Raw genomic sequence first — 17513 nt, forward strand, 5'->3', positions numbered from 1 at the left:
CCAAAATGCAGTATTTGGCCCTTTCCTCCCATCTCCCTGTAAAATCACCCACAACTGTACATAAAGGCATAAGAGGCATGGCATTATCGACTGCACAGGATGCATGTCAGATTAAAATCAGCACAACAGACTTACACACTGCTTTTGACATTGTGTCTCCACCCCACTTCCACATGGCCTAGGGCACACGTACCTAGGTTACAAGGTATACAGGTTCTTGGAACTAAGTGATTGGCTATTCTTGAATTAGACAGGAAAGGTCACATTCACCTACCGAATAATTTAAAGCTCCTGGAAAAGGGCACCTAACAAAGCAGTAGCTTGTACAAAGAGAAAGTTGTGTAGCTGACTCCCAAACATGAATCCTGATAATTAATGTAAGGATGGACATCATATGCCTCCTATGTTCTGTTTCTAAGACCACCAAGGCATGTGGAAGGGGAAGGCAAGGAAAGATGCAACAGGGGAATATGAGGCTAGGTTATTCTCCTCCTGCTGCAACATATCTACCGTATTTTTCATCCCATAGGACGCTCCGTCCCATATGACGCACCTAGTTTTTTTGGGGGGAAATAAAGGAAAAAAAATTCCCCTTTATTCCCCCCCTCCTCGCTGTCGCCCGAGCTTGTGGGGCTGGCCGATGTCTGCCCAGCGCGCAGGGCGCTCTGCTTCAGGGCGCCCCGCGCGCAGGGCGGCAGGCTGCTATCCGCAGCCTAGGCAGCCCTGCGGGAACTCTCACGGGCTCCCCAGGCTTGCTGATAGCTTCCTGAAGCCTGGAGAGCGAGAGGGGTCGGTGCGCACCGACCCCTCTCGCTCTCCAAGCTTCAGCGAAAGCCTGTATTCGCCCCATAGGACGCACCCAGATTTTCCCTTCATTTTTGGAGGGGAAAAAGTGCGTCCTATAGGGCGAAAAATACGGTATTTAGAGACACTATGTTTGGCTCAAATCACAGTTTCTGCCCCCTTTGTTGTCTGCCTCAACTGATTTCACCATCTTTCTCATGAATCACACTGTTTTTTAAATATTTTGTTGGGAGTGGCCCAGAATGGCTGGGGCAACCCAATCAGATGGGTGGCATGTAAATAATAAAATGTAATAAATAAAAATAATAATAAAAATAAAAAACAGCCATGCCCTTTGGGGCCAAGCACCCTCCCCAAATTTCTCCCATTAGACGCAATTATAGGTATGCATACCCCTCATATGCATTTACATTTTAGTTTGTGCAATATAAAAAAGCAGTCCAATTTTCCAAATCTTTTACTCACGGTTTTGTAGGTTTCTATTTCTTGCTGCATGTCCTCTAGTTTTTTGTCACATTCCAACTGAATTGCTTTTTTCTGCAGTTCCAGTTCTTCTAGGGCTAATGATTCCTGTTGTTCTTTTTCTTGTGTAGTCTGTAGGTGTTCACTCTGGCACTTTTCCTGTGTCAAGAATTATGACTTTTTAAAAAAGAAAGTACCATAAAGTCATTGATCTATCAGCAGCACTAGGAGTATTATCTATTTTAATTCTTGCTCGTACATCTTTTTTAAAAAGTGGATATCACACAAACTGATTAAAAGTCCACGAAGAACCTTATAATTTTATATTTTTCATGTAACTGTAAAGAATCTGAAAGTGAAGTTTCTGTGTGCAGAAAATGAAGAAATAGCAGCAATAATCTAGATTTAGAATTAATCTATTAGTCCTTATCTAACCTTACATACGTGCATGGCCAACAGTAACAGGGTCTAAACTCTGTAACCTTTCCTCAGCATAATTCCCTGACTCTACCTATCCATCCATAGGGATGCAAGCACATTTGTTCCATGGTATACAGGGAGCCTTCAACCAAACACAGTTCAGCTTACTAATATGTGCATTTGCAAACACTAGAGTAAAGGTGACTGAATAAAAAAGACTGCCTTTTCAGTTACACAACACAATGAAATATGGACAAGTTCTGTCTGGAAACTCTTATCTGGAAACCCATTTCCATACATTATGTTTCAGGTATATGTTTAAACCAAGCAAACTACCCAGTGGCGTAGCGTGGGGGGTGAAGGAGGGCCGGCCGCACCAGGCGCAACATCTGGGGGTTAGGGTTAGGGGGCGCAAATTACTTGCCTTGCCCCGGGTGCTGACAACCCACGCTACGCCACTGAAACTACCTAGAAAGGGTTGTGGGAGAAAGAAAAAGGAAGCGTTTAGAACAGATAGGCAAACTCTCCAAAACGTGTCAAAAGTTCAGAAGTTCCTCTTTATATAACAGGAATGTCTAGAACATCTAGGATTGGTTACTGTAATGTACTGCATGTGCAGTTACCCTTGAAAACTATTTAAAAAACTACTGAGTTTGTTCAAAGTACAGGGTCCTGACTACTGACTGGGACAAGTCAGCAGGAAGGTATCCCAGCAATACCGAAAGCACTAGCTTCTTGCTAGTTTCCAAGCACAACTGAAAATCCTGGTGCTCATCTTTAAAGCCTTCTAGAGTTTAGGACACTGGTCCCATACCAATCTGCCAGTATATTGAGGTCATTTTCAGAGGCCCTCCACCAGGTGCCCCAAATTTCTGGAGGTAAGAAATGGTGGGATCCCCATTTGTAGAATTCCTCTCCCAGGGAGGCCTACCATTTACTTCCATTGTTCTCCTTTTGACACCAGGCACCAACATTCTATTGTCCCAAACTTTTTAATGCATTTTTGTGTTCTTGATAGTGGTTAAGAGTGGTAGACTTGTAATCTGGTGAACCGGGTTCGCTTCCCTGCTCCTCCACATGCAGCTGCTGGGTGACCTTGGGCTAGTCACACTTCTCTGAAGTCTCTCAACCCCACTTACCTCACAGAGTGTTTGTTGTGGGGGAGGAAGCGAAAGGAGAATGTTAGCCGGTTTGAGACTCCTTCGGGTAGTGATAAAGCGGGATATCAAATCCAAACCCTTCTCTTCTTCTTCATGAACTTACTTATTGCATTTTATTTTAGAAATTGCTGAAGGGTGGTGTGCATATATGTATATATTTTAAATAAATAGGTGTTATTATTCACTTGGTCTGTAGATTCCCAGATATACATCCAAATGCATCTTTATGCACCAAGTTCTCCTATTCATACTTAAGTTTTATTCATCATCACAAACACAGGTATACACACACCAGACCCATCTGGCTCTTAAGAAGACACTTACAAGAGCTGTTTTCATTTGTTCCTGAAACGCCTGGTCTTGAGCCCGTAATCTATCATTTAATATCTGTTCTTTGCTAGCCAATTCCCTTTTATGTAACTTTTCTAGTTCGGTAATTCGTTCTTCTGAAGATTTCTGCAAATTTGAAAGGCACACGTCTGATGTTACCCAAGAAACAAAGGTGCTTCTATATTATTGATCAAAGAGAAATGAAATAAAGAAGAAAAATGACTAAACAGATTGCTTTCTTGCAAGAAATGCTATTTGGTGCTTTTTTTTAGAAAATAAAAGATCCAAAAGAGTTCCAGTTCACATCTGCAATTCTATCTACATTTACTAAGGAATAAGTCCCATTCACCTCAAAGAGGCAGAGATGCAGAGAATTGCACTATGAATGACTCGCATCTTCCCATTCAGTTTTTAATAGGCCTTCAAGAGTACAATTCTAATTATGCTTACTCAGAAGTCCCACTGAATCCAATGGGCCTTACTTCAAAATATGCATGCATAGAACTACAGCCAAACAGTGCAATCCTATTAATATTTACTCAGCAGTAATAGCTGCATACAATGGAGTTAACTCCCAGATAAGCATTACAACCTTAGTCATATATACACAATGTATAGCATTACAACCTTAGTCATATATTTCTGGGTGTTGCCTAGCAGCCGGGTTCAACACAATACTACAGAATCCATATACCTTTTCTACCTTACAGAGATTCAAACAATTCCTATCCATATTTTGATTCTGCAGCAGAGAAAGTGGCATGATTAAACACACAAATTCTTTTGTGTGTTAAACAAGGCTTTAATGGAACAGTGTAAAGCTGCAAGACTGATTTATTATCAGATTCTTAGTACAGTGGTACCTCGGGTTACAGACGCTTCAGGTTACGCGTTTCCGGGTTGCGCACCGCGCTGAACCCAGAAGTACCGGAACGGGTATGCATGCGCAGAAGTGCCAAATCGCACAACCCGAAGTGTGGGTTGTGAACGTGCCTCCCACACGGATCACGTTCGCAACCTGAGGTTCCACTGTATAAAAGTAAAGGTAAAGGGACCCCTGACCATTAGGTCCAGTTGTGACTGACTCTGGGGTTGCGGTGCTCATCTTGCTTTATTGGCCGAAGGAGCCGGCGTACAGCTTCCGGGTCATGTGGCCAGCATGACTAACCCACTTCTGGCAAATCAGAGCAGTGCACGAAAACGTCATTTACCTTCCCGCTGGAGCGGTACTTATTTATCTACTTGCACTTTGACATGCTTTCAAACTGCTAGGTTGGCAGGAGCAGGGACTGAGCAACGGGAGCTCACCCCCTCGCGGGAATTTGAACCGCCGACCTTCTGATCGGCAAGTCCTAGGCCAGGGGTCTGCAACCGGCGGCTCCGGAGCCGCATGTGGCTCTTTTACACCTTTGCCGCGGCTCCGGGGCGGATACTAGCAAGGGGAGGAGGCGCATTGTGTGCCCCGACACTCCCCACTGTGGCGGGCGCTGTACTGGCATGGGGGTGGTGCGTGCGTTAATCACGCACCGTCCCGACGTCACCTTCCCACCCGCTACATTGTAAGGGGCATGTACGCTGGTCACTGCATTGAAAGGGGGCATGTATGCTGGTCACTGTTTTGAAGGGGAGTGAAGAACACAAACACACAAAAAGGTAACTTGTAAATTTAACGTTTATTTCTATGAGGAGGAGTAATTCTGAGGGGTCAAACAAAGAAATAATTTTTAAAAAGTGCCAAAAAAGTTATTTTTATAATGACGAGTTTTGTGGCTCCCAGTTTTTTTTTCTTCAGAAACTGGTCCAAGTGGCTCTTTTTGTCTTAAAGGTTGCAGACCCCTGTCCTAGGCTCTGTGGTTTAACCCACAGCGCCACCTGCGTCCCGTTCCACTGTATACTGCACTTTTATTCACCCATACACCCCACCAACAAGGGAAGATTGACCTCTGCCAGTATTAACATGATATATTCTGATTTCAACGTGAATTGTTACCTTATCTCTGCAGTTTACCTTACAGAAGATCTAGCATTTACCTTCATAATATTAACCACCTCCTGCTTCACCCTTGTTAATTCCTGTTGAAGGCTCACACGCTCTTCCTCGCTTGCCTTTTCTACAGCCTTGATCCTTTCATCCATTTCTGCTTGCAGTTTCTTGCGTGCTTCTTCAGTCCTTTGGGCTGAACTGAGAGCCTTCTCAAGCTCTTCAAATGCTGCAGAAAACAAGAAAAAGAAGAGGTTATATGTATGGTTTAACATGGCAGAAACTCTAGACAAAGTAAAATTACCATATGTAGGCCATATTCTCACTGAATAACCTAGCTAAAGAGAAATCAAGAAGTCAGCCTGGAAAGGCAAACGTTTACTATCATGTCAACAAAATAAAACTCAGAAATCAAGGGACTGGGCTCTGCTTGCTGCTTAGTTTCAAACCTCTTAATCCTTAAAATAAATTGAACAAGAATATTGTATAGAAGAGGTAATTCAACAGAAATTCCCTTTTCACTCATGACTGCATAGCAATTCTCAGGAGTCTATAAGAATGTCTGGAATGTCTGCACTCATGTAATCCTAAGAGCAGCTTCTTTGCATTAGAACCGTGAATAACTATACTGCCATTTAACTTTAATACAGTTTCTTTAAACTTCATTACAGCTCAATTGGTGTCCTTGTTTTAGCTCTCTAGAAGACAGGTCAGAACACTACTTTCATCAGCACATAACACTAAATCTAACTACGGCTAAGTGTGAACAAGCAAAGATCACAGCCATTTTGTTCCTCCTCTGAGCCTGTTGCACTACCAGAATCCAAGTCATGGTTTGCTTGGGCATTACATGCAAATCTGAGCCACAGGTTGTCGTCTCCAAAGAAACGATGAGTGATAAGCAAATAACAGCTGGTTACAACTCATAGTTTATTTGGAATGAGACAAACCATAAACCTGGATTCACACATAATTCTAAACCAAATGGTGATTTAGCTCTCAGTATTACCGCAGCAACAGGAGGGAAGCAAAACAGCTGATGTTTTTGCTCTGTGCATCAGCAAACTTGCTCATGTTAACCTAAGCCACAGTTTGGCATAAGTGTTATATGTGAACCAAGTCTGGGCAGTGCATAATTAATCTTGCAACTTGCTGATTATTTACTATGCATATGACTATATGCTGGTATTGTCTTAGTCTTCCTTTTATGTAAATTTAGTTGGTGTTTTAGCTGCCTGGATTGTCCCTTTTTAAGATAAAAAAGTGGAATGATGATTGTTTTAAATACATGAAAAATAATTTTATAATTTAAAAAAATGTTATGACTGAAGAATTTTTATCAATGTTGTTGCTTAGGCATAGTAAAATCCTCAAGTAGTGGGCGGGGGATCAAGTTGCCACATTAGCTCTACCACATTAGCATGAGATTTGGCCCCATGTGCCTTCCAGCACAGTTCAGAACATATTTATCAATCCCACTGTACTGAAATGTAGGTGCATTTCATATGTTCAGCACAAAGTACTAACATAAATAAGCATATACTAGTAACGGACAAATTTAGGACCTGCCATATAATCCAAACATTAACACTACTGCATTTAAAAATATGGCACTGCCCATCTTCTCTGTCTTTTAATGAATTATCTATATGCAGTAGCATTGGCTGTTACTGGGCTATGGCTGCAAATGTCTAGTGCAGTGTCACAGCACTGTCAAGGCTGCAATCCTATACTTGGGTGTAAGTTCCACTGAATTCAATGGGTCTTACTACTGAGTAGACATTCATAGAACTGTGCTAAATTTTATAAAGGGGGAAAGGAAATGATTCAACATGAGAATGCTATTTTTGGGTGGCAGCAGCGTGTCAACTGCAACGCCACTCTTTTCCCCTTAAGCCCTGATGGAGGATGAGCAATGAAACCTCATAGTGCAATAAATCAGAATTTCAGGTGTCAAAGGGCCACCTTCTAAAAGGCAGAGTTCATAAATGCACAGGCCATTTTATTTATTTATTTTGAGCTTTTTGAAATGTAAAGTGGGTGAAAAAGAAACACATATTCAGGCCCACAGGCAGGAAGAACAGAAACTTTCCAGTAAAGACTAGGAATGACTACTCAAATGCAGAAACCCAGCAACATGCAGCTATATTACCATAAATGCAAACACGTGACACCAGGAAGAAAGCTAGACAAGCATGAAAACACAAAGAAGCAGCACTTCACAGAAACACAATCTGTTCTCTAAAAGTAAAATTTTATGCATCTCAGGCATCCTAACACATAAGCAGAAACACAACATTACGATTTGAGGTAGCTAATTCTAATACAAGGGGCAGGTGCCAGTTGCAAATGATTGTGTATACTCATGAAGTTACACAACAGGGGTCCATGGTTCACCTTTTACTCACTCAGTGAGTCTGGTTAAACCAAAGCTATAAAACCAAATCGTAAAACAGAGGTGGCTTTTCGCCCCCATTATACTAGCATAGCTGTTTCAAAGTAATCAATGTGTGAGAATATTCTGCAATTTGCACTTGACAGGAAATCTAAGCAAGAGCTGTTTGACAGTGGAATGGGGTACTTCCAAAGTTGATGGGCTCCCCCTTCGTTGGAGGTTTTTAAACAGAGGTTGGGTGGCAATTTGTCAGTGATTATTTAGCTGTGATTCCTGCACTGCACAAGGTTGGACAAGATGACGCTTTGGTTCCCATCCAAATCTACAATTCTGTGTTTCTATGAATCTAAGTACACAATGATAAATCACTTCCACTGAACTGATCACATTGTAGCTTTCTGGGGCAAACATGAATGGTTTTCAAGGCAAATGCTGAAGGCATTCCTAAGCAATGCCACCAATGCAATTGAAGCTACGAGCCACAAACAATAGATGAGATGGTAAGCCAGAGTTCTTGACTGTGCTCCTTCAGACTGCAGGTGAGGACAGCAGAGATTTTTTTAAAAAAAATTAAAAGATGTACTTTTAATTTAACTGCACTTGGTCCTTATTGCAATCAATGAAAAGGGTTCGTCACAACCCAAGTCCCAATCGTTCAACAGGAAATAGTCCTTATTGAAATTGCTACAAAAAGTTAAGTACAACTAACTCTCTAGACTAGATCCAACCCACTGACTTCAGTAGGGGAAAAACCTCACTGCCCCTCTCTCCACAGAAGAAAGCTGTGCAGTGAAAAGTCATGCTTATCACCTAATCTGCTGTTTGTGAAAACTGTCATCACTTTTTAAAAGGAGTTTGTGATAAGGAAGAGGAGCGAAAGGAAGGGTTGAGCTTCACCTGAGCTAGCAAGCTTACATTCACATTCTCAAAAATGCATTTTGTGGGTTTCCACAAAATGGTCTATCTATGAAATAATCAGCTATAGAAGAATGGTATCTTTTACTGGTCCAACTCTGTTTTAAAGCAAGTTATCAAGCTGTTGAACGCAAGTTGAGCACACAGGTTCTCCATCAGTTATAGGGGATTTAAGATGAAGTATAAATTATCTGTTTTTATACATGAAAGCCTAGCTTCTCACCTTGCACTAACAAATAAAGATTCAGAGAAGGTTCAATTGACTTTTGCCAGACAAAGAGATAGCTCATGGCTCAGAGTGTTTCAGGGAAAAATATCACATTTGACTACGCTCTGTGGGATTCTAAGGGATAAAAGAAACACTACCAGGCTGCAGAATATTGGCAACTGAATTGATGTTGCGCCAAAAAAGATGAAGGCAGCCATATACAAGAGTGTGTTGCATCATTATGAGCCACAGAGTGGTATTCTGTGAGATCAACAACATATCCTTTTTCTCTAATGGAACTGGTGAAGGAAAATGATGAGCACAATTTGCAATTATTTTTAAAACACTCTTCATTTTTTTAAAAAAGTGAAGTGCCAGCCATAAGCCAACTCCTTGCTTTTGCACTGATGAAATACCTAGGTGTGGTTCAAAAGCTTGCAACAAATGTTCATAAACAACTAGAGTTGGTGCAATAAAAGCTATCTTTACCTCTTTCTTTTAAGTCTTTCATGCCACATTAACTGATGTCTTCAACTTATGGCACTATCTAGTGGTGAAAGCAGGAGAAAGCAGCATGGAACCAAATTATGCAGACTAAGAAGTACTCATTTAGTCTGTTTCAACAAGTATGCAAGAAATGGAAGTGCAGAACTGTAACAAAAAAAATCATCTAGTCAAAACAACATTCTCTTACATTTAGGCAACCTGCACCAATAATGATTTTGAATAAGCACCTGAATATATAAAAGAGTTTCTTGTCTATGAATGAAATAGCTTTTATGCAAAGAAGGAAAACAATTACAAGGATTTATCTGAAATGGTTGTTTTACATGGCCAAACACTGGCAAACCCTCACAATGTTTTGTGCAGAATACTGGTATAATGCTAAAGTTTGAGTTATGAGAAATTAATATACAAGTTATTATATCATAACTGATTTCCAAGAGCTGTAAAACGCCAAATATTCCAAGGCATTAAGAGATTTAACTGCATTGAACTGAAGGCACTCACTTTAGGTATTGCCTGAGAAGCACAGAATTTACTTTCTAAAGCCCTCTGCAAGCAGCAGTTGAGTGATATAAGTAAGAGATCCCTTACCCCAATCCTGTTCATACAAGGCTTGGGAAAGGCACCATGATTCACTTATTGGCATGTGTGGATGCACAAAAATAAGATGCTTAGTGAGATTTTAACACAATACTTTCATTATTACAGAATGAAAAGCTGCAATAATAATCTGACATATGAACTGAACTGTTATGGTTTTATTTCATTTAGTTTCAAAGTTTAGCATTCCAAGCATATTTTATTATATATATTTATTACAAGACTTGTTGCAATGACTTGTCCATCACATTTGCACACTGGTAACGCAATCCTACCTATTGACTCACAAAAATCAAAACAAGTAGGTCTGTGTTGTGTCTCTCAACAACTTAGAAACACAAGCATATCAAATCTAACATTTTATATCAAAACGAAAAATTTGTAAAAGATAACATTTTGCATTCTATTCTGTTTATCTGCCATTTCCCCCACAATCAACTATTTCTGTTTAACAAGCGAGAAGAGAAATGCTAAATCTGGAGATAGGATGTTGGATGTGTGGAGTGACTAAGAACATAGAAAATACAGGCATAAAACTGTACTGCTGCAAATTTGAGTCATCCTCATGGCTGCACATTATCTCTTCCCATGAGCAATTTCTACTGCACTGTCAACACCGGTTAACAAACCATAATTACTTTGTAAACCTGAGTCTAAAATCATGGCTTGAAGTAGTTGCAATCCATGGTTATAGAAATATGATTTGGAATTACCCAGGGGTGGCCAACAGGTAGATCATGATCTACCGGTAGATCACTGGTAGATCACTGGCTCCCCCCACAGAAACTCAACAACTTTGGCTCCCCTAGGAAAAGCTCAACAACTTTGAGCTGAACCCCCCAAAAACGGGGGTAGATCACTGCCAGATTTTAATTCAGAAAGTAGATCGAAGCCTCTTGGGAGTTGGCCACCCCTGGTTACCTATAGCTTTAGTGCACATGTAATGCATAACCATGGTTAATACAGGGAAGAGAAGGGAAGAGGTAAAGTGCTCTGGATGGAGAAGGCAAGAAAGTGCATTCATAAGGCTGCTTCCAGTATGAAAAACATGGCTTGAAGATAGTCTGCACCAGGTCTCAAAAGACAGATCCTCCCGTTGTCCCCACATTTAGTGTCTAAAGGTAAAGGTAAAGGGACCCCTGACCATTAGGTCCAGTCGTGACCGACTCTGGGGTTGCGGCACTCATCTCGCTTTATTGGCCGAGGGAGCCGGCATTTGTCCGCAGACAGCGGACATGCTGGTCATGTGGCCAGCATGACTAAGCCGCTTCTGGCGAACCAGAACAGCGCACAGAAACGCCGTTTACCTTCCCGCCAGAGCGGTACCTATTTATCTACTTGCACTTTGACGTGCTTTCGAACTGCTAGGTTGGCAGGAGCAGGGACAGAGCAACGGGAGCTCACCCCGTCGCGGGGATTCGAACCGCGACCTTCTGATCAGCAAGTCCTAGGCTCTGTGGTTTAACCCACAGCGCCACCCGCGTCCCATTCAGTGTCTACATCAGGTCAGACTAACTAGCAGGAATGGAGTGTCTCTTTTTCATAGCATGTGACTTCATGCTTAAGCTATTGGTATGACTATTACTGAATGCCAAGGACTTGCTGTCAAACTTACTGATCTAACTCCTTCAACTTGTAAGGCACTGCAGAAGCACATTATTCAAAATGAGGTGGCTTAAATCTATGTGGACCATCCTAGCCAGCTCTGATTCCATGATACGGTTGAGCATTTCCCCCCTAACATGTTTATGTTATAAATGAGGAATGTTGGAACTGTTTTGTCTGCCAACTTATTGCCTCTTTCATTTCTGTACAAGCAATTAAGGAAGGAGTAGAGCAAGGATGGCTGCAGGTTTCCACCAAGTTCCACAAGGCACCATCACTACCATTAGTCAAACAGTGTTGTTAATTTTGATGGGTCAGGGAAATGGGACAGTTAGTGTTAGTGTTGCGACAGTTAGTGACAAAGTGCAAACAAATGATGCCAAAGAAATGTTTCCTGCTTGGATAAGGAACAATCACCACAACTTCTTACCAGCTTTTTCAGACTTTTCCTTCTGTTCTTTTAACTCTTCACCTTGCATAACCACCTGCTTGACGCGAGTACGCAACTGGGCAATTTCTTCCTCCTTCATTTCCAATGTTTCATGCATTTGCCGTTTGGTTTCTGCTATTACCATGCCCTATAAAATGGGTAATTACAGGTAAGAAGGGTGCTGTGTGAATACATACATACACACACTCAGAAACAAGACATAGTTACTGTTATGCAACTTCCCCCACCTCTTTGTTGCATTAGAAGAAAGTGCAGAAGCATTGTGAGGAAGAAAACACTACCGAGTACTGGACAAATATATAGCAACTATAACCAAGAGGTTATATCTCCAATCTGGAGATTACTGGTGGAACTTAAAAAAACAACAACCCTCAGACTCTGATTATGTGCATGCACAGCCCCATATCTATGACAAGTCAAAGACCATTAAGAAGAGCAAACAGCAGGCTTAGATATGGACTTTGCTCCTCCCAGCAGAAGAGAAGAGATGCAATTTGTTCTGGAGGTTTCCTGTTGGAATAGTGTTGGAGGTGACAGCTGCAGAGGAGAAGGGAACTGGCAAAAGTTACCTCCCCTTCCTTCCAAGAAAGGATTCCCCTGGATCTAAAGCATTCTGTGGATGGAAGGAGTTGCTCTGGTCACAGAAGAAAAAGTCTGCACCCAATTCTCTCTCTCTCTGCGTCGCTCTCTCTCATATATCCTCATTTTAGCAATTATTTTCAAGACAGTCGGCAAAATAAATTCCATGCAATTTTTATGCCTGAATTAGCACTGTTCGTACAATACTTTAGGAATTTAAAAATAATCTATATTGCTTACTTTATCTTGCTCTAGCTGTTCTATCAAGTTCTTGGCGTCACGTAACTGAGTGATCAGCTTGGTCTTCTCAGCCATATGAAGATCCTAGGAGACAGGTTAAAATATAAGCAGTGTACCTATCTTGCAATAACTCTCTTCCCCTCACCCACCAAAGCTTCACATTTGAGTACAGGGAACGACCATTTTGCATGTGACTGCTGATGCACACACCACTCTCAGCCCGGGAAGGGGATGAAACGATGCAGGCTTACCCTGCCAACGCATGCAATGACCTGGAAAGCAACCCCCATCGAAACAAGGAGTAGCCTGTATTTCTTACTTGAATATATACTATTATTCAGCTCCCCACAGGAGAACATCAGCACACACAACTCTAGGAATCCTCTGCATTAAGATACCTTTTGCTCCTTCTAAATGCTGGTTATATAGGGAGGAGGCTGAAAATATTTGTTTCCTTGTTGAAGTTATACTGATATCAGACATTACAGACTTTGAGGGTACAAGCTTTACTTGTATGCTCCTTGCCCAAAAAGGCTCCTAGTTTCTTAAGGAATAATGTGGAGGCTAGTATAAAACTCACTTAAAATTTTAATTTTCAGGCATATACTAGATCAAAAATAAAGAGTAAAATACATCCAGTTCCTCCTATTGTAACAAGGACTACAGCCTTGCTCCCAATTGTGCATAAAGTATCTCACTCTGCTGAAAATTTAAAGGACCATGTTTCTCCTTCCGGAATAAAAACATCACTGCATGCTTATACAAAAATAAAAAACCCAACAAACCTACTTTGAAGTCTAATTAAGTTAGGTTAATAAGCACACACAATAATAAATGTGCAATTTAAGATATGCAGTTCTGGAAGGTTCTGACATATAGTCTACATCTTTTATTATTATTATTCCATTTAATAGAATCGAAACCATGTCTTGCCCTTACTTTGGGCATTCAGGAATTTTATAATATGTTTCAGGATGTGACATCTGGCATCTTTTGCGTTATCAGTTAAGCAAAGAAAATTTTGACCTTGTGTGAATTGATACACAAAGTCATTTTTCAGTACCTTTATTTTCTCTAGTTCCTGAAGTCTCTCATCCAGTTGTTCCTGAAGTGCCTCTTTTTCATTGGTTAGCTGTACCGAGCGCTCTTTATATGAGCGGATTGTTTCTTTACATCGATGGAGCAAGTTCTCTTGACGTTTCACTCGCTGAGTAAGAGCTTCTAGAGTTTTAGCAGAATCCCCATCACCACCTACATCAAACAGAAAATTATGTTTGGGCAATATGATTGCCTGGACAAAAAACGCTTGAATACGATGACTGAAGAAAGGTGTGAGGTAAGTAAAGTTTATATCCAAAATAGCACTAAGTCACTGGTTCCATTACTGCAACAATTTCCGCTTGCACAAAAGAACTCCCCACTCTCCTTCGCCCATATTTTCCCTAAATCTTGTCTGAAGGTTCTTCCTACCCTCTGGAGCAGATCTGGGGTTGCCAGAATACATAAAACAACCTTGCCTTCGATAGGAGAAATTTTAAAAAGAACAAAAGCGGGGGGGGGGGGGGAGAAGCCAGCAAAGCAAACCCCTGTCACGTAACTGAAAGGGAATATGCGGCGCTCTGATAAGCACATCTTACCTCGGCAACATCTTGCCCCTCCTCCCAGAGAGAAAGGGGTGCATGCAGGAGGAAAAGGAATTTCTGCTGTACAAGCATAAATTCTAATGGAACAAGGGCACTGGATACTGGCCAATGTGAACTAAATAAATGAAGAATACTATTGTAGTGCTCTCATAGTAACATGGTCTGGAAGTACTTAAAATCCCCTGCATGTTCAGTAAGAGATCTTAACATCAATATTTTATCAACAATCTAAAATGCAGCTGTAAAGCCCTATCAACACTGAACTGGAAATCTGTATTAGGAAACATAGTTATTCAACAGAACTTGATGAAATGAAAGCACAAGATTGTTAGTATCTTATTTTCAGGAAACTTACACTCTTTTTCTAATACACCAACCTACCAGGACTCTCTGGTTGCACAGCATTCTCTGTGTTTAAATCTTTTGTTGGACTCTGGACTTCTGGTTGAGTCTGAACATTTGGATCAGGTAACTCAATACTTATTTGGCCATTTTGCAATCGTTGTTTCAGTAATGATACCTGCAAAACCAACAAAGTAATATAATTATTTATTCAGCTACTGTCTGCCATTTCTTAACGTATAATAAAAATGTTCACTTGGCTGCTGACAGGTGAACTACAGCACAATGTCAGACTTCTGAAAAGCTGCTGGCCCACTGGAGGCATATTGGAGAGTGAGACAGAAGCAGGCAGAGGAGGAAGACAAGGTCAGATGGGAGTGGGGTCCAGGTGAGACACAGAGGAACAACTCTAAGGGGAGTGACAGGAGGTAGCGCTGGGTGCAGGAGGTATCTGACTAGAGGTGTGATGTCACAGGGATGGAACACTCCCCTGTCAACCTGCTTGGTCCCTCCCCTGGATCCAGCTGTCTACCCCTTCCCCTGGCTTGGGCACTTCTTGGGGTCCTGAATTTCACCTCTCCCATCCTGCTAGGACTCTCCTGGTGACATCTAGCTTCAGCTCCTCCCATTCCTCCTCAAGATCCCCTCCATTACATCTGCACAACGCTTATGACAGTAAGATTCTGATATGCTTATAATCCGAAGGACAATTACATTCCAAACTATGCTTTCGTCCAGGTAGTGTAAATTTTGGTCCAAAATGCAGACCAAGCAGCAGTTTTCTCCATCCTCAATTGTTCCTCTCTCCTGAACCCATCAACAAAACAATTGGGAAACTGACTTAGAAAGAATGAAACAGATGAAAGATTATGCTATCTCTTGGCAAAGCTAGTACACTCAGTGTGTAAGAAAAGACAACTAACTGTTCTTCCAGGGTACTTTGGAAGCATCTCTCTTGACCAAACATAGATACCTGAGTCTGCAGGACACTGATGAGTTGATCCTTTTCTTCTAAAGATGCATCGAACTCTTCCTGAAGATGTTTTTTGGCCTGTTGATCCATCTGGAGTTCCTTAAATAGAACATACATTTTGCAAATATTTCTAATTGATAATAATAAAACTGTTTAATCAGGGGGCTATCCCTACATTGTAAGAAGGGTGGACAATCACACCATTCAGACAGGGAGATTTCCTGTAGTGTCCCACAGGGCTCCATCTTGTCCCCCATGCTATTCAATAACTATATGCAACTGCAAACAGATTTGGAGTGAATTGTCACCAATACACAGATAACACCCAAGTCTCTGTTTGTTCTACTTTGTTCTACACCTACCTGGGAGAGGCAGGTGAAGTACTAAACCCGTGCTTGGAGATAGTGATGGGCTGGATGTTGGTTGAAGAACTGAAAATGAATTCTGCAAAAACTGAGGTCTGATGTGTTCTAAGGTTTCAAGTCCAGGAGGTTGCCTTTTCTGGACAGGGTTGCACTCCCCTGGAACAATTAGATCTACAGCTTGGGGGCATTCCTGGATCTAGCATTACCACTGGAAGTTCAGGTGATCTCAGTAGCTAGAAGTGCTTTTTCCAGATATGTCTAGTTTGCCAGCTATGTCTCCTTTTGGACAGAGATCTTGCCACATACTCCATGCTCTGATAACTTCAAGACTGGATTGCTGCTTCTACCTGGGGCTGCCCTTGAAGATGACATGGAAAGTTCAGCTGATCTAAAGTATACAACAGCCAGATTACCAGCTGAGGTTCAACTTAGAACTCATATACAGCAGCTTCAATAGTTGCCTCTTTCCAGGCCCAATTCAAGGTGTTCACATTAGTGTTTGAAGCCCTACAACTTAGTCCCTAAGTGTGGTTGAAAGTCTGGTAAGAAATTGAAATGATGATGTTAGTTGACAACCAATGCCAGAATGACTCTACTATAAACAACTGGTTTTCATTTTGTTGTGTTTTTTTGTGAATGACCACTGTTCATATTATAATTATCACTGCAAATTTCTGCATTTATTTCCTTTTGACTTCACTGTTTACAATCCCCTCCCGGATGTGTATAGGTAATGATTTTCTTGTGACAAATTCATGACTGCAGCTATTAAGATTTTTGCTACTCAAACAGTGAAGAAATGTGAACCAGCTCATACTAATTTCTAATGAAGTTCATAGAGCAACAGGATTGCCAACTTATGAAGCACCCTTTTAACTCTCCTTTTAACAGCCCCATGCCACCTATTAATTCCTGCATAGCGACCTGATGGTAAACACACAAGAGCTAAAAAAACCTAACAACAACACATGGCTAGGCCAATTATTTCTGTGGCCAGTTGACAAGACTGTAGAGAAATCTTTTTCAGCATTCCAAAAATGTGATGAACAGAACTGCTAGAAGGTCTAGTTTCTTGCTGTTTCCTCATAAAATGTGAGTGTTTATAGAAAGAAATGCTTTGGATTCTATGCTTAAAAACCATGTTATGATATTAAGTCACTATTTGCAAAATATACACATACCTGAATTAACACTCCACATGGCAAAAAAGAGGGCCAATTTCTTGTAATCCAAAAAGGAGGCTTAAAAGGCATAAATACTGCTGCACAGAACAGCTATACACGCTTCCACAAGGATTGATGAACAGAACTGGGGAAGGCCTTGGCAATATCTGACGACATCTTGTATTTGCCAAGTCATCTCCTAAAATCATTTGTCTTATCGTTGATCTAAACACATCAGCCATCTAAAATTACCCGACTAGATTGGTTAATATGTGCACACTTCATGACCTTAGGAGTTCACTGATGCTATGGCAACCTAGTTGAACATAACCAGGCGGAACCCAGTGACATCACTGTGACAGTTTGCATG

At 41.2% G+C, this 17513-nt stretch overlaps 1 protein-coding gene across 5 annotated transcripts in view; it reads right to left on the reverse strand.

Annotated features, from left to right (window-relative positions):
* The window catches only part of GOLGA4 (golgin A4), a 56993-nt gene that overhangs the window by 24648 nt on the left and 14832 nt on the right, over positions 1–17513 (reverse strand). For 3 of the 5 annotated variants that reach the window (XM_081165076.1, XM_081165074.1, XM_081165075.1), the window contains 8 exons: positions 15616–15714; positions 14682–14820; positions 13721–13908; positions 12658–12741; positions 11818–11965; positions 5208–5386; positions 3171–3302; positions 1270–1425 (listed from right to left, as the gene is read on the reverse strand). In XM_081165076.1, the coding sequence (XP_081021202.1) occupies positions 1270–1425; positions 3171–3302; positions 5208–5386; positions 11818–11965; positions 12658–12741; positions 13721–13908; positions 14682–14820; positions 15616–15714 (1125 nt within the window). Of the gene's footprint in view, positions 1–1269; positions 1426–3170; positions 3303–5207; positions 5387–11817; positions 11966–12657; positions 12742–13720; positions 13909–14681; positions 14821–15615; positions 15715–17161; positions 17388–17513 lie in introns of those variants that run through there. The other 2 variants (XM_081165078.1, XM_081165077.1) reach the window with 2 other exon arrangements.

Source organism: Podarcis bocagei (genome assembly GCF_964188305.1).
Source record: "Podarcis bocagei genome assembly, chromosome: 12".
Taxonomy (NCBI): domain Eukaryota; kingdom Metazoa; phylum Chordata; class Lepidosauria; order Squamata; family Lacertidae; genus Podarcis; species Podarcis bocagei.